Below are 21,818 nucleotides of genomic sequence, written 5' to 3'. Positions count from 1 at the left end.
TCTTTTTTCTTATGCAGCATTTTTTTATCGGCAAAATTGACATTCACAGAAGTAATCTGGGTTACTGACTGTATAACATATATGAAGTATGAGCATAACTACAATGTAAAGCTGCTTCACCTTTCAAATTACACACTCCTATTCTTTAGATATAAATACTGTCTATACAGTTTAAGCAAAATATTCTAGCATCTGCTGGAGCTTCTTTGCTTGGAAATAAGACAAGATTGGGGAAGATCCTGTAGCTCTTTACCAGTCCCAATTTCCTTCCCTCTAATTGCAACTTTAGTTGAGCAGGGTCTGCAAGTTGAAGCACTGTCAGCAAAGAGCTTCTTGTGAGACTGCTGCAGCCCTGGCCTCTGATCAAGTCACTCACCAGTGACAAGAACAATAGTCACAGGTGGCCTACAGACCTGACCTGCCCACTCAAAGCATCCATGGCTCTTTTCCCACCAGCTACCATAGACCTAGTGCGCTCTGAATAAGCCACACGCGCATGGGTGTGTTAAAGAGAAAGCAAAACATTTCAAAAGCCTGCATTTGATGATGTGTATTCTTCAGGCAATCCCCTTTGCAGCCGTGACAGCGGAATCCCCAGCAGCGGCGGCAGTGTTTGCATTCGCCACCAGCCGGCAGCAAGATCCCGGCCGTGCCCGCTGCTGCGAGCCCTGCTCAGCACAGCTCGCTGGCCTTTGCACCCACAGCCTCTCCTGGGCTGGCTCATAGGAAACCGCGGTTACTGCGCACCTCCAGAAAACAAACAAAACAAAAATCCAAGCAAAATGGCTTGCTCGAAGTTAAGGTGGCAGAGATACATTTGTCATTAGCCAAGTCATTAAGAAGACATCTATAATTTCAGGTATTCTGTCCGGCAGATGTGATTGATTTAATTCATAAAAGGAAGGATGCAAAGCAGACATTACTAAAAGAAGAACTCGTAACTTATGATTAAAAAACCCCAACATTTTTTCACCTGTATGAATAATTCTGCTGTTACTGGCTGAGATCTAGAGGTACTAACATGCAAAAGAGGAGACTGGAATGACCTTTAGAAATATGAAGCTTGTTATTCTCTTAAAGGCATCTGTTTTGTCTTGTGTGCTTCCTAAAATTCATGAAAGCAAAGCTCCTGCCCAGACCTTGCAGAAGACAACTGCCCAGCTACCCTTATTCCAGCAAGATATTCCAAAGCGTGGCTGAAGCTAAGGAGCTCTGATTGCCAGTGTGAGTTTCTAGTAATTCCTTATAATTTAAAATCAGCTGTGTAGGAGCTAGTTGCAATGATGGAAATGCAGTGGCAGAGAATTTGAGTTTAATGCAGCTCAGGAAACTTTAGTTTCTCATACTGGATGTTTGAAATACCAGCCTGATTAGAGTAAGCTTGTGTCAAAGAACTCAGCTCAAACTTTATTGTATCAGGGGGAAAAATGGAGGTGGGGTGGAGAGAGGAGACAGGGCGATATCTTTTAAGAGAGAGCTGAATTATACAGTGAAAAAAATGCATCATCTATCATGCAACTTAGAAGGGACCAATTTGGATATCAGGCCATTGAAGAATACAGAGCAGCAGAACAGCCAGTTTTAAGCATAAACTCACAGAAAGAGGAGAGGGAGAGACATATGCAGGCTCTCCTTTGTTCCTGCTTTTTCTCCTAGGAGTTAGCAGGGGCCAAGACCTAATGGATCCCTGCTAATGGAAGCCATGCAGGGCCTCAGGATGCATTAGGAAGCTACTATTTTTAGGCTCACTGTCCATGCTTCAAACTGGGCTCAAGTTTCTTGAGCTGCACAGCTGTAAATCAGACAAGTGCAAGGATGGCAAGTCTTCTGCAGGCATTCTCCCCTTCATAACAAAGAATATACAACTGTAAAAGAAAGACACTACTCAAATAAAAAGTACTTATATGACTGACACCAGAACTACAGAGTAATTGCAGATAGACAACAGGCTGAAGAAGATTTTCATCAGCTTAACCCTGTTTCCACAGAAAAAGGTGAAGCTCAGGTGAGCTCCACACAGGCTCACTTGGTGCCAGCCTTTTCAAGCTGATGTCAGTATTAGTAGTGCTGAGATCCTGTAATTCCCAGATGTGACAGGCACTTGGTTGATCTGAAAACCTGACTAGCATCATTCAACAGTGCCAAAAGTAGACAGGTCCAAACTCTGTACAATCCATACACAGCTTCATGTAACCTTCACTTGACAGAGGATTTATTTATAAGTAAAATTTTGTACTTCAAAGAAAAATTATTGCACCCTCATACCTTTTCTTCTAGATTTTTCAAGATTTTACTATATGCAAGGTATTACCCCATACACACAGCTTAAGGCCAGAAATTCTGTTAACAAAAATGGATAATGCAAGATAAATGCTAAAGTGACATTTTTTTTGTAAAGATATGAGAAAAGAAATAAAGTATACATCATAATAGTAACAAGAAAAGAACACAATTTCCAAATAATTCATTGGCATTGTTTTTATTTTTGTAGAATAGGATGTTTTCAGCTACTTCTACTCTGCTATCTCTATAATAAGTTATCTTAAAACAATATCTGGCCACAGCCATTAGTCCTGAATTTAGAAAAAAAAAGTAAATTCTGATGATTTTTGATTACTTAATATTGGTGACAAAGTAGTAGGAAAATAGACAGCACTTATTTTACTATATTCATGTATTATTTTACTATAAATAACTTGATTTGGCTTAAAAGAGTGATAAACAAAAGTCAGTAAAAAGAAAACAGCAGACTTACTGTAATCCATGGCATGTTGACAAGGCAACAAATGATACAGAATTTCCTCGAATTTTTCCCTGATAATAGCAATGTTCTCCTCCCTGAAATTGGAAATTGAGACTGTAAATCCATGGGACATTCCACAGCATCACACTTCATCCTGTCAAACACTGCTTTTTCATAAACACTTTCCCAAGCCATTGACATGGCACCAAGAACTGACTATCACTCATGTAGGAGTTCATCCCATCTTCTTTGAGCTTTGGTTTGGTACTTAGACAAACACCATCATCTTGACCCTGTACACCAAATGGTGTATTTCACAATTTCAGTGTGAAATCCCTGACATCCTGAGGTGGATTTCAGAGAAAAACTACTCCAGAAGTGCTCATCTTTCTTCACTGACTAGAAAGAGAGTTGGAAGTAGGGGGCTTAGACTCCACATCTGCTCTGCACATGATTACATCAGACAGGATGAACTCTGCTCTGAGGGTAAGGCAATTTCCTTCTTCTAAGCAGAAAGGTATGCTAACAAAATAATAATAATTCTTCATTGAAAAAAAGACCAAAGCAGAAGTAGTCACTAGTGCTCCAAAGCTAATGGAACCTCCAAGTATAACTAAGTACTAAAGGAATACAATGAAAATGAATGTTTGCCTCTTCTCTTCTGCAAATAAAATGTATATCTTTCTGATAAAATCCAGCTGACTCTACTCAAGAAAATCCCCCCTGGTTTCCCTGTAGTAGGGCTTTTACTGATAAGCCCTACTACACATGCAATAAATTTATTCAGTATTGCACAATATCAATATTTGTATGCAAAATTAGAAAAACAATTCAAACATCCCTTAAATTCTCACTGACACATGTACTCTTCAGAATACCTTACCTATCAGTGTCTCACCAAATTCAGCTATGCTGTAATGCACTGACGTTGGTTAAAGGACTATGAAGGAGATTTTCAGTCCTTTTCTTTTTTAATACCATTTATTTGAAAATACTTCTTCCAGCAAATGAATGAATAATCTACCTAGCATAATGTACCCAGCCCTGTGAATATTTATGTCCATTTACCTGAGGGAGGGAAAGGCATTACAATTACAGCTGTTTCAGAAGCCAGTAGTCACTTACATGATGCGTAGCACAGTCATTTTACACATCTGACATTAAATGCTTTTGGATTTTATTTTTCAAATACTAAAAAAAATTAACCAAGATCAAGCTAAAGGTGAGAAAAAATGTAGGCTATGTTGGTAGTTCTGATCAGGCCACCCTGTTCTGTTTTCTACAAGATGTGGAAACTATTGTTGAAAGCATCTACAATGCATGGGTGCCTCTGGTTTGAGGTGCACTCCTAAAGAGAGTACAGGAGCCTGTTTGTTAGAGCACAGCTGCTCACAAGGAAACAGCCTTGATCTCAGCCTGGTCAAAGGAGTCCTTCACCACACTGACCTGCAGAGTGACCACCATGCTGCCCACCATGGGCACCCCTCTGCTCAGATGTCTGAGGAGAAACTGGTGCCACACAGTAGTGTCTGACTCCTTGTCTCACGTTGGTAAGAAGCTCTGGGGCTGACTCATGCCAGGCTGCACCAGGGAGTGTCTGAAAGCAGGTGTAGGACCTATCACCCCTGGGACAGCATTTCTTATGACTATCCAGAACTGGGACACAGATCAAGTATTAGTGAAAAGGAGATTGTTTCAATTTCTGCTTTGCACTCATGTACATTTGAGCCACCAATATCCTAAGTTAATTTGATTTCAGAGAGATTATATCCTTCTTTGTCTTTCCTGAAATCTTGGCTCATATTCTCCATTTTATCCTCTTTTTCTACACCTATTTACTTCCTATACCTTAGCTACTTTAAGCTCTCTTGACTTGAGATTTTCTTTCTTTCAGTCAGTAGGGTGTCCCCCACTACAGGATCATGGAACTGCTCAAGGCTTTCAAGTCCTTTTGGAATATATGAATAAGAAGTAAACAAAAAGAGACTCCAGTTAGCAAATAACAAAGCTAAAAATCAAACTATATGGATGATCTAAAACCTTATGAGAAATAAAATACTCTCTAAAGAGAATTCTTGAAGTAGTATTCCTGTAAAAGACATAACTGGAATAAGTGCATGGATATGGAAATAATACTGAAAAGACTATCAGTAGGGAGTTGTACAGGCTTCTGGCTGTGGAAGGAATTTAGAGTAATTACACAAATTGGTTTGTTCTCAGAAAATGTAGTTAATATGTACCAGAAATAGAATCTCAGGCTCCATTAGTTTGCAAAACCATGTCTTTTCAACCAGGAGGAACATTTTTTCATACTAAGAATCCAGACTGTGGCTCAAAAGTGTGTTTTGATCTTTCAAATGAGAATCAAATAAATGTCCCATGACAGTACCTCCAAATTAATTTATTCTGTAATAGATCCATGGGAAAAATTATGCATACAGATCTAGAAAGGAAAAGTATAACAAAAACAGCTCTAAATTCTTGTCCGGGAAAAATACAATTGAGATACACAAATTCTACTCTATTTAGTCAAATCAGTTAAACTCAAAGATCTACTAGAGCTCATGGTAATTCTGGTGGAGATAGAAACACAACTCTGATCTGAGTCTCAGGGATCAGTTCTTATCACTACAAAACATTCCTTTCTATATGCTAACATCCAGGAGGTATTTTTTATTTATGTACTTATGTTCCTATCATTATCACATAAGTCACTGCAAGCTAGTTAATAAAATTAAGCTAAAAAATTATTTTCACTTCTTTAAATGAAGATAGTTTTTTTTCAAGTACTTGGTGCATGCAATTATCTGAGGTGGTTAGAGCATGGTGCTAATAACACCAAGGTTCTGGGTTTGACCTCTGTATGGGTATTTAAAGCCACAAATTCTGAGAATTTAAGTGTTCAGGAAACCACTGGATGTGGCACTCAGTGTCATGGTTTAGTTGGACTTAAAGAACTTGGAAGTAATTTCCAACCTTAATGAGTCTATGATTCTGTGGTTCTGTACTGAGAGTCAGGACACATCAAGGCACTCTACAGGGCAGGTTTTTTCAAGCACTTGTAATTTTGGGCAAGAAGTTTACTGTTGCTGCTTCTATAGTGCTTCTATAGTGCTGAGGCTGAAATTGTGCTGGGTTTGACATCTACTAAACCTGTCTGATAGCAGGTAGTGACATAAAATGCCCTGTGTTAGAGGAGAAATCACAGTATGTGAGAGACCTAAGACCACCAAACACTAAATATGATCATCATATCTATCTTCTTGTATTCTGCTCTTGGAAATACTCCCTGAAGGACTGGGGTTATCTCTTATCTACTGGTATCTTCAGCAAAGAGACAAAAGCTGAAAAAAAAAAATCTTCATTTTTTTCCTAAAAATATTCTGGTCCCATATGATTAAGACTTCCCTTAAGAGTTGAAATTAGCACCAACTACAGTTCAGTCCAGAACATCAAGGGTCTTTTGTGAAGAGCTATTGGCTTCCTGTAGCTAACAGAGCCTCTCTCTGTTCTCTCAAAAGCAATAATTGCCCATCCCAGCAAATCAAATCTCCACACTGGCCTTTGCCAGCTACTGGGGAATGGTTCAGTGTAAGATGAGAGGAAATCAGACCACTCTTCAACATATGCCAGCCATAAGTCTGAGCAGCACATTTACCCACTTCTGCTCTAAAATTGGACCTGGTCACTCTAGAGTCTGGGAGAAAATTAGGCTAAGTGTCATCTCCTATGAGACAAGGTCAGCCTGGTGACAACAGCTGTGACACAAACCTGCAGCACACATTTGCCTGCAAGGCAAATTGTCTGCCAATGCCCATAGCACTCTGTTGTCCATTTCCTTGGATCAGTAAGTTATCCTTCCTGCATGAACCTTCTCAACGTGAGGGACAACCTACTGGTGATGTCCGAGGGCAGTACAGAAAATAGAGATTTTTAACAAGAAGTTAATTAATTTGGAGAGCTAAAAATGTAATAACATCCTACAAAAAATAAAAAAATAAAAACCAGAATGACCCAAGGGTCAATTAAAACAAGTTAATCATTATTATAGTTTATATAATAATCATTATTATAGTTTATACAGTTTATATTATAGTCAATTCATAAGATAGCCTTCATCTTGATGCTTAAGTTGGATAATTCTAGCAAAATCCTAATTTAGGGCTATTTACCCTGTGAACTGCTACAGTTCATCTCTAACCAGATGCAACCCTTTTGCCAATGTCAGTCCAAGTCTTCTTGCAACCTGTTGGGTACATAGCATGGCAAAGATACTAAAAAATGGTAAGACACAGATGTCAGCAATGCAAATAAAATCTGCTCCCATTTTTATCCCTTAAGATAGTTTGTCCCTTCTTTGAGAGGCATCAGCTGCTGAGCAGACACAAAAGAGATGAAAAACACATTAACCTATACTCATAATAATAAAGGGTGAAATAAGTAAAGCGAAAGAACAGCCCTGACAGTCATTAATGGCAGCAGTTCACTCTTCTCTGCAGTCACAGTGCAGAAAGCATCTGCTGACCATACACTGGCAGGGTTTGTTATTCGCCTCAGAGACACTGTGACCTTCCCAGGGGAGGAAAATAAGGATGCACATCCATCTGCTTTCTACATTGGATATCCAAGTAATCCATTTTCTGCAATTAAGAGAGGTGCTGGCCAGTAACATGCATGCAACAGTCAGGCACTGACCTTAAAATTAATACCTTCCTTCTCCTACATATTCCTATTTTAACACTCTTTAATCCACAGGAAAGGAGCTTGCTGGTTTAATTCAAATCCTAGTAACATATCTCCCTCTTTCGTTGCAGCAGAAAGTTCCCAGAAGGCCAGCTAAGGCTCAAGCCACCATTCTGTGAATGCTAGATAATGATGAGCTGCCAGATAATGATAAGCTGTTTAAAGGGCTACCCATTGTGGGGCCACCAGTTACAAAAATACATAACTAAGGTTGCACAATCAACAGCAAAAGGAAAAGAAAATACACCCTTGCCCGCTGACTTCTATGGCAGAAAACAGCTTGTTATGAATGGGTTTCTATTAGTAAATAGAAGAGTCAAAATGGCACTTTGACCTGTGTAACTGCAATGAGAGAAAACATCTTCTAATTGACACGTACTTCAGCAATTGGCAGGGCCCTGCTGTGCTGAGCCCTGAGTTCAGCTCTTACTCAGCTCAGTAACAACGCCAGGGACCTGGCACCACCTCTTTGCAGAGTAGTTTCTGGCCTGCAGTCTCCTTAAAGCCAAATGTTCTGAAATTGTGAACAGTGCCCTCCCTTTGTAGGAGGATGGCTATCACATGTGCTCACATAGCTCAGAGCCGACACGCTGTGGTGACATTACATTATAACGCTGTTTCAGTTTCTGAAATCAGAGATTCCAAAATTAGGATAAGGCACAGCCGCCTCTAAGCCTTCTCCACAAAATGCCCATGTTTAAAGACTGTTGGCAGCACTCTTAACAAACAGAGACACACGTGTATGTGACAGGATCCTGCACGCAGGCGACTCGCTCCAACTGCCATCAGTGACTCACAGCAGGAGCCTTCAGCAGATGGCACAAGATATCAGCCCAGCTTCCCAGTTCAGAGGCCAAATGAGGGCTGTGTTTACTGCCCAGTAGCTATGAGAGAAGATGCCCCACAAAACACTGCAGGGTGTGGACAGAGAGCTCATGCCAACGCAACACCATCTGCTCTGGAAGCTGCCTTGGCATCTGCTTGGAAAACAGACTCTTGCCTTGACTTACCTTGGTGTTAGGGGAAATTATTTTTTATTATCAGCTGCCAGGCCAAGATGAGGCAGAGAAGAAAAGGTTACCTCTTCCTGCCCACTCTGTTGCTGTCTTTAAGACAGGTCTTGTAGCAGTGGCTAGTGTCTCTCAGTCAGGGCATACAAGTCATTTAAATGATAGTCATTTTGCCCCACTCCTGCGTTTCTGTTCCAGGGAAATGGAAGGAAGCATTTTAAGGGACAATATGAAAATTCCTTGTAATCTACGCACTCTAATCTGCCACATCAGCTCATCAGCTTACCCTGAGTCTGAAGCCAAGGCGTAAGAATGTGATTTACAAGATTACTATAAACACAACACCTACATGGATACCAATCAGTCAGCAGGACATAAAGTTCTGAGGAAAATAGAAAACAATACAACCCTGATATCCTTATTGGCTCATTATTTTTGAATGACAGAACTTTCTCTGTAAGTGAAATTCAGAGAGCTTGAGGCTGTGTCTAGAAACATTAACCTACTGTTTATAATACAGTGCCAGTTTGGTATCCATAGGGAACAACAGACAAGTCTAGGCAAAGCTGCTTACAGAAGTCAAGATGAAGAAAGTAAAGATGTCAAGCTAAAGCCCACTGCATGGAAGCACTCCTTCAGAAGTACAACAGCTTCTGTTTGCTTAACTTAATTCCCCCTCAAAGGGATTTAGTTAAATCCAAAAATATACTTTTATTTTTTAATAAGAGCATCTACAAAGTGATTTGATGTTCTTTAATGTCGTAGCAGTAATTAATTTCTCTTAGCCATACTCAGTCCTCGTGCAGTCTGAGATTACAGAACACTTGGTGGCTACCAACCACTCTCTGGCTATGGATGCCGTATGTTGCTGCAGCTCGTGGAAAATAACTCACGAGGTGCCCAAAGTCAGACAAGACTTTTCTGCAAGTCCAAGCTATCCTCCTTCTGGAACAAGGCAAAACTGCAGCAGGGCACTCAAGAGGTGACTCCTGATGGTTGCACAGTTGCTTGACTTGCCACTTCAGCAGAACCACCCACCATCACAGGGGTCCACATCCAGTGGAAATGTACTTTTTCATGTACAGTGAAATGTACTTTTTAAGCTCTGGAAGACTTCCACTTTCTGACATTTTTCCCCTGCAGGACTAGTTAAACCCACAGGATTTTTTTTTTTTTTTTTTACGTCACAAAGAAAAGGGAGACAAGATAATTAAACCTGCAAAATCCTACATGAATCATGCTCTGGGATTCATTCTACTGTAGTATATTCAAAACCATGACCTGGGAATGACTCCTTATATGGAAAACTGTTACTTTTAATTTTCTTCTCCTTGGTAGCAGAATGTATGTAAAAAGTAAGCTAGTAATAACTAGTAATAACATACTTTAAAAATCTACTGTAAATGTACATTAAAAGTGCCAGCCTGCAGGATCATTAGGTCAGGCAAATGCACTATGTATGAGGGCTGATTATCTTGCCCTAGTATCCTATAGAGGACACTGCATTTTCTAAACCCCAAAGGGCTTGCTTCCAAAATTCAAATAATGCTACAACAGGAAAGTGAGATATTTCTCAATGCCTATTGACTTAGTGTGACAGCATGACATACTGGAAAAAAAAATGTCCAGAGTAACTGAAAACACATAGAAATTAAAAAGTTTTGTCAATTCTTCATCAAGACACATTAATTCCAGTCAAAACCTAGAGGAAGCAATTTGACCAGTATACTCTGGGATCAGTTTGCTTCCATCCTGCCATTCTGTTCCACTACTACACTCTAATCTTCCCCTTCTTGTGGAACTTTCAGTTTATGAACTTTGATTGTACAGTGCAAGCACCTATAATTAGTCCCTAAGTGTAAGAAGTTGCCATTTGCTCTATTTGTTTTTTATTTACTCCACTGGTCAAAAGATAGTAAGTTTTCCAGCTGATTCTTCTCTGCACTGTAATGCTTCTCAGTTTTGCACTGTTGGCAAATTTCATTAATATACACATACCTTTTATTTTACATAAGTCATTAATGAAAACATTTGATGAGAGCACTCAGAAGATCAACTTTGCAGGAACCCCCTGCTAAACTGTGTCAGACTCACAGACTCCTCATCAGCTCTTCGTCAGTTAGTTTACTGCTATCACTAAAAAGTAGATTATGGCCTAGATTTGTTAGTAATTTGCCATGAGGCCAAGAGAGCTCTGTTGAGCGTGCAAGAGAGAGGAGATGTGACAACATTACAGGAACCCTTATTCAAAGTCTTCTCTCAAACAAGACTGAGAATGATTTTTCTGATAACAACAGCTTAGTTATCTCTAGTCTCTGGACACAGGCAAAAAAGCTCTGCCAGAAACAGACATATATAATTCCTGCATTATTTATTATTTGCTCCTCTTCAGTTTTCATCAGCAGGTTGTGCAAGTTTCAGGTAGATGCATGCAGAGCTCCCCACCACCCCAGGCTCCAGCCTCCCAGGGCTGAGTCTTCCTGCACTCCCATCCCACCCCATCCTCTGCCAGCCCAGCTGGCACTCCACTATTCAGGAGAAAATGTAATCCCAAACAGGAAAACCTGTTTAGCCGACATGCTTCCCTGGCAACTGAAACACCTTCCCCTTTGGCTACAAAGAGGTGAGTTACCAAAACCTGAAGAATAATAGGAAATTCTTTTCAGACAGTGAGTGCCCTAACTGGAAGATGATGGTTAGAAGCACCTTGCTATAAGACTGGAAACATAGCAGTCAATTATTGAAATGACCTGCTCACTGGTGAAGTGTTTAATCTGGCTGCACCACAAATTATTGTAGACTTGTGATCAGTTTGTACCTGTGGAGATAACAAGGAAATGTTGGAATGCTACTTGGATAAGGTCTCATCAAACACAGGCACAAGTGTTCACAGACACACACTGCCCTTGGTCATGGGACTGCACCTTAACAACTGCTCCAGCAGACCAGACTTGAAGGAGAAACTTTAACAGAAAAAGCAATCAAGGGTACCCAGACTCCTCTGATTTTTCAAGATTTTAATATTTTTCTCCCTTATGGATCATTTTTCCTTAAAAAGGGCATTTAAAGAGCCCTTCAAATACACATCATGGCACACACTAGCCAAGGCTTTAAGCACAGCAAGGCAATGAAGAACAGTAATTTTCCTCCTTGTGCAGAAGCATTAAAATAGCTGTAAGCTACAATAACAGTCATCTTGCACACGCTACTAGTCAATGCACACAACATAATGACTATTTTTGCAAGCTAACAGCTCTGCTTTGCTGTGCAGCATTAAAATGCATTTGCCCCAAACCCTCCATTGGCCAAGCCACAATGGTGGCCCCTCTGCTGGGACCCCCAGAGAGCAGGAGGCCGTGCTGGGGCCCCCAGCTGGGCAGGATGGCTGTGGGTGCTTTGAAGCAAGCCCAGTGGGCATGGTCTGAGCTCTGCAGGGCCCAGCGGAAGGGCTCGGCACAGCTTGGGACACACAGCCACATGGCAGCCCTAACCCACAGGACAAGGCTGGCCAAAGCTCCTCTGTTAATGCCACAACAGAGTAAAAACAGCACCTAGCATTTGATATGCCTCCATTCACGTTGTTCAATGCTATCATAGGAAAATGCTGCGAGGCTGAAGCAAAAAGCAGCAGTTTATGCTGTAAGCACTCTCACTGTAATTTTTTGCCCATAATGCACATGCTGTGCTTACACCACCACACTCAAGAATTTTAGACTTTAAGGACTGCCTATGAAATATAGTTCCTTCTATACTCATATTTAAACATGCCATCAAAATTTTCTGGTATTTATCTACCACACCTCTACCTGTGCAAGTTTTCTGACTGAATTTTTTTTATGGCTTAATCTTTTACAGAAAGCAATTTCCTAAGAACTTGTAGAAGTGTACTTTGTTTTGGGGAAATACAAGCAGAAACATTTATTTCTACACACTCTGAAGAAGAAAACTGAAACATTCTATTGAGAAAATATCACTGAATAGATATCAGTTGTTTCTTCTGAGGGTGAAAAATCCAGCAATGTGAATTACTCAGCACTATAGCTGTTTTTTGCCTTTCATCTCACTGACAGCATCAGTGACAGAATGACAACCAAAAAAGGGGGAGAAAGAGAGATAAAAGGACACACAGATATATTGCAACAACATTAGGTACACACAGGTTGAGTATTGATGTGCTATGAGCATTGGATGGTCTGGAGTGACACAATCAGGAAAAGGCAATGCCAAGAAGGGAAGAAGGGTTTTTCTCTTTCTTATTAATTGATTATTCTCTTTGCTACCAGAAGGAATTTAGGCCAACACTCCTGCTTTCCTAGGAGAGATGAGATGTACAGTAAAGGAGGGTGTGGGGGGAAACACTGAAATAATTTGAGCATCTAGCTCCTTCTGTTTCTCTTAGGCATTGCACACTGCTGCTGGTTTAATAAGAATGTGTTAGGTGCTGCCTAACTGTGCCAAATTAACAAGAAGCCTCTCCTCTGCAGCAGCTAAATGCTGGCACCCTGCAAAAACATTTTAAATATCTTTCACCTTCACAATGGTCTAATGTATTAATAATTATGCAGGAATAAAACATAATGTAATGTCTTCTTATGATAAAAAGGTATGTTAAACTGAGGACTCTTCTCGCAGTAAAAATCCCTTTGCTATTAAAAAGTGCTATTTTTTATGGTATAAACATTACCACATTACTCCCTTCCCCTGCCCCCCTCTCCTCTTTGAAGCATCCCAGTAATGGCAGAAGATCCATATGTGTTTTCCAGCACAGGAAGTTTTACTGGGAGGGAAGGAGAGGGGGAGGAGTGGCAAAAGTAGTTATCAACTCCACACTGCATATGAGCCAAGGCAGGATCCGCTTTCCAGACGCATTCCCAAGCTGCTGCATGTACAGCTGCCTTCACACCGTGCCTCAAATTCTCCCATTCTGCTGGTGGCACAACAGCAGCACCGATGATTTGTGTGTCAGGGCACTCTTCTTGCCCAGAGAAATGCAAGGGGCAATGTGTATGAATTTTAAGATACACCTCTCTGGTAAGAAGGCCATGAGCAGAGGAGGCATTTGCTCTATGAGCAGCTTTGCTCAAAGCCTGCAGCTGGCAGTGGATGGCAGATGGACATTTTCTTTCTGTCACTGTTTCTCCCACCAAAGCAGCAAGAGAGATGTTGCCAGGCCGCCTCTGTCTCTGCCTACAGCCCAAGATAAACTGCACAGAGATGGGTGAAGAGCAGCATGTTGAAGGAACTGATAGAAACCTGTCTCCTTTCTGAAATACCTCTTCAGCTTCTGCTTTGGAATATGCTGCATAGTGGAGTGCATATTTTGTGGTTTATCCATAAGTTGCACCCTTTCACTAGCTGTTTTTAAGTATCTAAGCAATCTGCACAATCCCTAAAATCCAGTATAATAATTATGTTACCAGTTATGGTAAAGAATTCCAACAGTAATCAAAGGTAATAAATCACCATCATGGAAATTTCTTATAGTTGCAATAAGATTTTCAAAACATTTGATGTAAAACCAAAGCAAACAGATACTGCCAGTCTTTTCAGAAATCGTTCAACAGACAAACAAAGCTCTCAAAAGAACTTACAGGTGCTCTGAAAAATACTGACTGGTCAGAGGGAACCAGATTAATTTTTAAACAGCTATTGAGCACTGAAATCAGCCTCACCCAGTGTCTGGTATTAAAGTGTACTCAGTAGCCTGCATTTTTCCAAAAATCTTTTGGTATCTGAACTTTTATGAAAATGTTCCCATGACTGTGGCCACCAGGCTCTTCTGACATTTTTCACAGCAGCTGCTTCCCTCCCCGCCAATCCCACACACTCAGGTGCAACAAAACAAGCAAAGACCTTACATCCCCTTTGCTAGCATGCTTCCATAGGACTGCTACCTCCAGAATCCCTGGAGCAGTGGAATAGAAGGGGCAGAGGAGCCCACCTGAACAGCCCAGCCACCCCTGGCCCCCTGCTCATGGTACAGGCAGCATGGGAGGGAAACCCACCACTTGAACAGCAAGCCCTCTCCCTTGTAGTGCAGTCTTTGCAGCCCCTTTCACTCCCAATTCAGCTCATCTCAAGTATCAAGCTCAATGCAGCAATGATAGTTTTCTCCTTCAGGCAGATTTGAGAATTCTGAGCAAGGCAGTGATAGCCATCCCTGAAGGTATACCCTGACCCTGGCTCAGTATCTCAATCAAGGGGAAATAATCTCTGGGACCCTTGAGGCTCACAGCTATTTTACCCAGAACATTTTCTGACCCTTCCTCTGAAAGGCCTGATCCTCCCATCACTTTCCCTTCAATTAAACATTACTTAGATATGAAGAGCTGCTGATTTCAAACATTTCCTTGCTTGATTAAGGCTTGCTCATCAGGAACAATTCAGTGACAGTGATGGATTAACTTAACTAACTTGCATATATATATATCTTAATGCAGACAAATGGGTTGTTTTTTCTCTTATTAATATCAGCTATTATCTTTATTTCTGCTTTGACTCATATTCTGAACCTCAGTCAAGCAAGACTTCTTGACTGCAGAGCAGAGCTGACTGAGAAATTAGTCTTTACAGTTTAATGGGACACGTATGTGTTTGCCTCAGTCTGATAATGTATGCAGACTATTATCTAGATAATAGTGGGAGAGCAGACTTCCTATTTGCAAATGACAGAAGGGAATAAACCAAAGGAAACTTGCATCTTCAGCTATCCAGTGGATAAAGGACTGCTTTGCCCATTGCCATTTCCACTTTCACACTGCAGAGATTAACACATTTGTTTTGAAGTATTTCTATTATCTCAGATTTAGTAAAACAATTTGGGGGATTTCTTTTAATAAAATGTAAACTTTGAACAAAATTTTACCTAATATTTACCTGATAGGCAAATTTAGAGTTTCCATTTTGTACCATATATAATACATTTCTGAACACTCTAAGTAATCTATAGTAATTGATACAAAAATTATAGCTGACATCTACAAAATAAGTCCTAACAAATACAGAGTCCACAAGAAAAATCTCCCATGTTGCATGCAAAGAATAAAACACTTCTGCAAAGGCTGTGGGACATTTCACACAAGACAACAGCAACAAATAGCATCTTGTAGTCACTATGCCAACAAACACACAGAGAAAGAAACACACAACTTATGACTAGATATTTGGAAATATTATACAATAAATATTGCTATTCTCAAATTTACAAAGAAGCTCATAACATACCAAACTTGAGGTTTGGTACAATGAGAAAATGCTACCTACCAAAACAAAAATATTTTCTTCATTAAGTATCAAAAGTGAAGTATTCTTACTAGCAAAAAGAACTACTATGAATATATTTTTCATGGATACCATTTTGATATAAACATTAAAGTACTAAATTTGGCTAAGGAGTGTATTTGCCTTGTTGAAAGCTGAAAGTTAGAAAACAAGAAACATGCTTGCCTCAGAATAGTAAAACAAATCACTTGAAAAATCAGTTATCCCTCCTTTCACAAAAATATGTGAGTTTTCATGAACATCAAAAGCCAAGCAAATTAAAAAAGAGAAACATAAAAAGAAATTCTTACTTTAACTTCCACTGTCTTCCCACCTTGCTCGATATGCCTCTCAAGATATTCAGAAGACAGCAGGTCACTGCAAGAAGACAAAAAGAAAGAACTGTGAGCCTCGTGCATGTGTTCTTGTACTACCTCTCAGCAAGCACTGATTAAACATTTACATTTGAAAAGGGCAAAACCTGCAAGATACTTTCCCTAAAATGTTCATAAAAATCATTGAAACAACTATGTCCAGTGGAGTTACACAGTGCATGGGATATACTGATTTCCATAGCAGAAGGTGGGACAAGGAAAACTGAGGGGAGTTTCTTCATGGAAGGTCCAAAACCAGCCACTGACACTGACTCTAATTCAAGAGACTCCTCTATTTGCTGCTAAAAGGAAACAGCACAGAAGTTAGGTGAACTTCAAAAAAAGCAAAAAAGCAGAAGGATGGGACATCAGTTGGAGTCTGAGGGAAACAGCAGCTGTGTTGGCAGGTTTCAATGGACACAATGGCACAACAATGACTTCACCTTGTAAGACCAAGATGGTGGGCTCAGGTGAACACTGCATGGGCAGGCAAAGCCATGGGCCCCAGGAGCTGCAGCCCAGGCAGGCTCACAGTGCAGATGAACACACTCCCTGGGAGCCCTGCAGCTTCAGCAATGCCAGAGGAAAAGGCTCTGGGCAATAGCAATCCCAGCCTCCAAGTACACAAGGACTTGGAACAAACACCAAGGAGAAAAAACAATCAGACCTGAGGCAAACATATATAAATTAAATGCAGGCTGTATTTACTAAGCCATTCAAATGCTAAACCAGTCAAATTATCTTCCTCATAGTTATTTTCTAGTCAGGCAAACCACAGAATCACAGAATCGGTAAGATTGGAAGAGACCACATTATCTACATTGTAAATTTCACTAAGCAGGTTCAAAGACTACAAAATTTTACTGAGATTAAATCAGTATAAAGTCTTGTTACTGTTCCACCTCAGTGACAATTAAGCTGGAAGAGTTGATGAATTGGTAAAGAAAACCTGGCAAGAGGCAGGTTGGCCACTGGGGCAGGAGGCAGTGAGCACAAACCTGCTCAGCAGAAGAGGCAAAAATTTATTATTTCTCCTTCAAATAGCAAAGCACCTGAGCATAGACAAGAACTGACCTGATGAGGGAGGGCAGGAGCAGCAGAGCAGCCCCAGGGCAGTGGCTACTCAGCTTTCCAGATCTTTATCCTGGCCAAGCAGGCAGCAGGACCATGGACATTTTTGCTCACAGAGACATTGGTGACTACCCTGAGTGAGCCCCAAGCAGGACAAAGTTGGAAGTATGGATCCTCCAATATCATCCCTAAAAACTGCCAGCTTGATATTTGCATTAATTACCTAGGCACAAAACTCAAGAGCATTCCAATGAAATATGCTGATAACATTAAATTGGAAAGCATGGAAAAGAAAAAAGATTGAAAAAACTCCCATAGGAAAGACCTGGATGATCTTCAAGACTGGTTATTAGAAATAGGATCAAATTCAATTGTACAAACAGCAAATTTATGCACTTAAGGGCTGGAGGGAATTTCTATTAAATTTTTGGAAGGCCTGGTTTATAAGGAAGAGAGATATGACCACACTTGTTTCTGGCAAAATGATTTGGCAGATCAATAGAATTTCTTCCTGGAAAACACACCTGTCATCCCAGAATATGTCAAAGATGTATTTCCAGTCAAACTGAGGTATGAGTAATATCACTGCCCAAAGGAGACCTCTTTTTAAATACTGCAGACAGGTACTGGACAGCTTTGCTTACAAAGTTCCAGCACTTGGAAATGCAGAGGGGCTCCTGAAGTCTATCAAAAAATGGAGTTGTGAGGGAATGTGAACAGACCTCAATTTACACACCACGATACAGGAGTAACTAATTGGGCTATAGAAGATACTGGCAAAATCTCAAAGGCATAAGGACTGTCAATGAGCCAATGGAAATCGGATGTTAAAAAAAAATATTTTGTGTCTAAGTGTAAGGGACAGAGGCAACAAAATGAGGGATGCTAACAAATTTCTGAATGGGAGCATCCATGGGACAATTGAGGTGGGCTCTCCTCTGACTCAGTGAGTTCACAGCTGGTCACTGCTGAAAGCAGGAAGTCTCAGTGCCCCCTCAGGAGCAAGCCCTGAACCAGCCTTGTGTCAGCACAAACACTCATCAAAACACCCTCGGTGCCAGAGCTAACACTCATCAAAATACTCTTGGTGTCAGCACTGGCACTCATCAAGATACACTTGGGAGGGTTCCACAAAACCATGGTTTTACTGCATTAAGTAACTGAAATCCCTTGACAAGAGGTACAATCAGCCTTAGAGCAAAGGATGTAATGAGCAGCTCTCAATAAGGGTGAAAGAAAGAGTGAGTGACTCCCTTGGCTGCTGCAGAACCAGCGTGAGCCCCTTTAATTCTGGCCAGCCCCAATATCTGTATGGATGCCTGGCACAGCCTGCAGATGACCCATTACTGAGGAGCACCTAAAAGAGATGCTGTTGGGTTACTGATTGCAATACTCTGACTCCTCTTAGAAGTGAATATTAAATATTGAGGATACTCATGCCCTGAGGGAAGCTCAAAGACTTCTATAAGGTCTTGTATGCATTTCCAGATTCAGTAATTTAGACAGATGTTCTCTTAAAATGTATTTAGTTTAGCTTGCTGAAGTTAGTGATATAGCTTCCCAGCATTGACTACATTCTTTGAGCAGAAGTTTATGCTTCCATAACTTTAATAAAGATTCCTTTATAGCTTAGGGCTCAACCTTTACTCTTTGTTATTTCAAAGGGACTCAGTTAAACAGATGTCATCCTCCCTATCGGATGGACACAAAGGTTTTCGTGCCAAGAAAGATGCAAGAGATTATAAAATGTAAGACAGTAAAGTAAGAATATAGTACAAAGACTAAGATCAAAGAGAATGGCTTAACTCTGACCTTAGAGTTGTATTTGGGGGGATGACAAGGAGAAACACAGGTTCTTCTCATGTGGGTCTAACAAAATTATTACTTTTTAAAAGACAGCGCTGTTAATGTTTTAATGTTCTGGAAGATCATATGTTATGTTCTCAAAAATCTGGAAATTGTGTCTGGCATGAGAAAACAGACATTGATCATTCTCTGCCTTGTACAACACAAGAATTAGAAGGTAACAAAAGAAGTCAGTGACCTCAAAACTAATCAGAAATCACTATGTTCAACATAGTGCAGGAAAGCATGAATGCTGGAGGTTTGTACAGGTTCAAGCTGGGAATGGACAAGCTAGTGTATGTAACTGGGAGCTGCTAAACACACAGACACTGTACCTGACACAAAGTGTTGGAGTTCTGGAAAAGAGCTCTGGAGAAGCCCCATACATGCTTGCTCAGCTCTTCCACTTTTCCCTCACTATTGGCCCTGGGCTCCTGGGACTGGGCAGTTGGCCAAGCGTCCCTCTGACCTGGCCTGGGCTGCTCTGCCTGCACCTTGGAAGGTCCTGCTTCTCCTCAGGGTTACACAGTTCCCATGGCATCCAGCTCCAGGGTGGCTGATGGTCAGTCAGCTGCTCTTCTCCCACCCAACACCCCACTGATGGACATTCCCAGGCTGTTCAAGTTGTATTTACTTTCAAAGTAAGCCAAAAGAACAATTTCTAAACAGGCCCATCCATTTTTTTTCCTCCTGTTCATTCCTTACTTTGAGGACAAAAAAGCTGGAAACATTTGGGGAGCTGCTGGCATTCCCACCCCTCTCAAGGTATGTCACAAATGCCTTGATTCCCGAAATGAGCCTGTCTGGAAGGGAAACACCACAAGGCCACCTGCCTGCCCAGCTCCTGGGGACTGAGACACAGCTTGCAAGCAGACCACAGATCTGAAATGTAGAGATATTTTTAAAGCCTATCCTCAGAAACATGGCAGGTATGTCTGAGAATATTTTATCAGTAGAAAAACCCATAAATGAAGCCATCATATGCTTTATTACTATGATTCACAGCACTGAAAATATCATAAAAACCACAACACTCTTGCAGATCCAGTAATGCAACCAATGCTATTAAAAACTAAGCTACAAACTAACCATTATACACAATCTTAAAAACAGGCCAGAAGTCACCTCCTAGGTGGAGTCATGTTTTGTCTCCAGTAACAGTACAGGCACAGACTGCATCATTTTAATAGAAGGCCTTCCTTTACAACAAACAAAAATCTAGATTAAAATACTTGTGAAACATGATTAAAATTATTTAAGCAAGATAAATAATTAAGCATTAAAATAATAGGCATTTCAACATAAATAAATGCACACTTTCCTAGCTATAATTTAGCTTGCCTGCTGATCTATCCTAGAAACCATCTTTGTCAGCTTAAGTGGTAGTTTTAGTATTAATTACAAATAAAACTGGCATGTTAAAAAAACAAAAAACAGATCGTGAAAAAAAAATCTTAGAAACACAAGGGATGAAAAAATTACAGAGAAAAACCACCATCACTATCATTGACAATATTGCAGAATGAGATTTTCAGAAATATTTGTTGAGGCATTGGTACAAAATTTTTGAAAAGGCATGGGAAAAAACTGCATATGTTAACACCTAAAAATAAAACATTTCACAGGAAAAAAAAGCACATGTGATCTGTTGCTTTTACAAGGAAAAACACTGCTACACTAATAATGGCAATTCTGTTGTCAGAGGTTTGTTATTTCAGTGTACACAAATTAAGTGGTGTCATTTTGTTTACAGCAGCAGCATTTTTGAAGCATTATCTAAAGTCCATATGAGCCCATCCCATACAGACTCAATTGCATAACGGCCAGAACAACAACAACAAAAAAAAAAGAGCAAAATCCTCTTTGCTCTTTCAACCTTCCCAGTCACAACAGTACACAAGAGGCATAAGCTGGGTGAATTTTATTACAGAATAGGCCCCCAACTAAGGAAATTATTCTTATCCAAGATGATGCATATACATGCACCTAAATTCTACCTTGAATCAACAGTTTACCAAAACGAAGCTGGGATTGGGGACCCATGAAAAGAGATTAGCTTTGGATATAGATGGGTTCCCCAGCAGAAAGAGGCTGCTCCAGGAAGAAAAAAAGGTTAAAAAAACATGGTGGCAAGACAAAAGAGGACAGAACAGGTCAAGTGTTTTAAGAAACAGAAAGAAAAAACAAGAGATTACAAAGCACTTCAAGTCAAAAGAAGGGGGGAAAAAAGGTGATAAAAGATGTTTTTAAAAGGAAGAGGTTTGCATTTGAATAAGAAATGGAGAAAACCTGGGAATTATCCCCGTAAATTTAATATAAACTTTCAAATAGAGACGGAAAATGCCTATCACCAGCTTCTGAATAAAAATTAGCTCTCCAGATTTAAGAGACTGAAAAGCCTAGCAGTTACAGAAGAAAAAGAGCAGAAATTATAGGGTTCTCTTTAGAGGTCATAGGAAGAATTAAAAAGTTAAGAAAGGTAGAAATAAAGGGAGTTCATAAACATAGTACTATGATGTACCTTTGTCAGCATCAATGTTACAAATGAAAGAAATTACTGGCTTCATGATAATCTGATATCATTGCTGTGTCTCCTCAAACACTGTAGAAATTCTTTATCATTTATTCACCCTCACTTGTCTCCACAACTCTCCATTATGTACACCTGAAATTTCAGTTTAATATGATGCCAGACAAGAACATCAAGTGAGAGATCTGAGGGAAGATGCACTACTGAAAAGGAAGACAAGGTTTTAGTTGAAATCAGCAGAA

The 21,818-nt window shown here is 40.3% G+C and overlaps 1 protein-coding gene across 13 annotated transcripts in view; it reads right to left on the bottom strand.

The window, feature by feature from the left end:
• Window positions 1-21,818, bottom strand: part of ADAM22 (ADAM metallopeptidase domain 22) — a 132,058-nt gene that overhangs the window by 57,533 nt on the left and 52,707 nt on the right. For all 13 annotated transcript variants that reach the window (XM_071428941.1, XM_071428943.1, XM_071428939.1 and 10 more), the window contains 2 exons: window positions 16,068-16,134; window positions 2,756-2,838 (listed from right to left, as the gene is read on the bottom strand). In XM_071428941.1, coding sequence (XP_071285042.1) covers window positions 2,756-2,838; window positions 16,068-16,134 — 150 coding nt within the window. The remainder of the gene's footprint in view (window positions 1-2,755; window positions 2,839-16,067; window positions 16,135-21,818) is intronic.

The sequence above is a fragment of the Agelaius tricolor genome, unplaced genomic scaffold (genome assembly GCF_023055355.1).
Source record: "Agelaius tricolor isolate 1412-34295 unplaced genomic scaffold, bAgeTri1.0.p SCAF_6, whole genome shotgun sequence".
Taxonomy (NCBI): domain Eukaryota; kingdom Metazoa; phylum Chordata; class Aves; order Passeriformes; family Icteridae; genus Agelaius; species Agelaius tricolor.
This window is presented reverse-complemented; position numbering and strand designations above follow the sequence as displayed.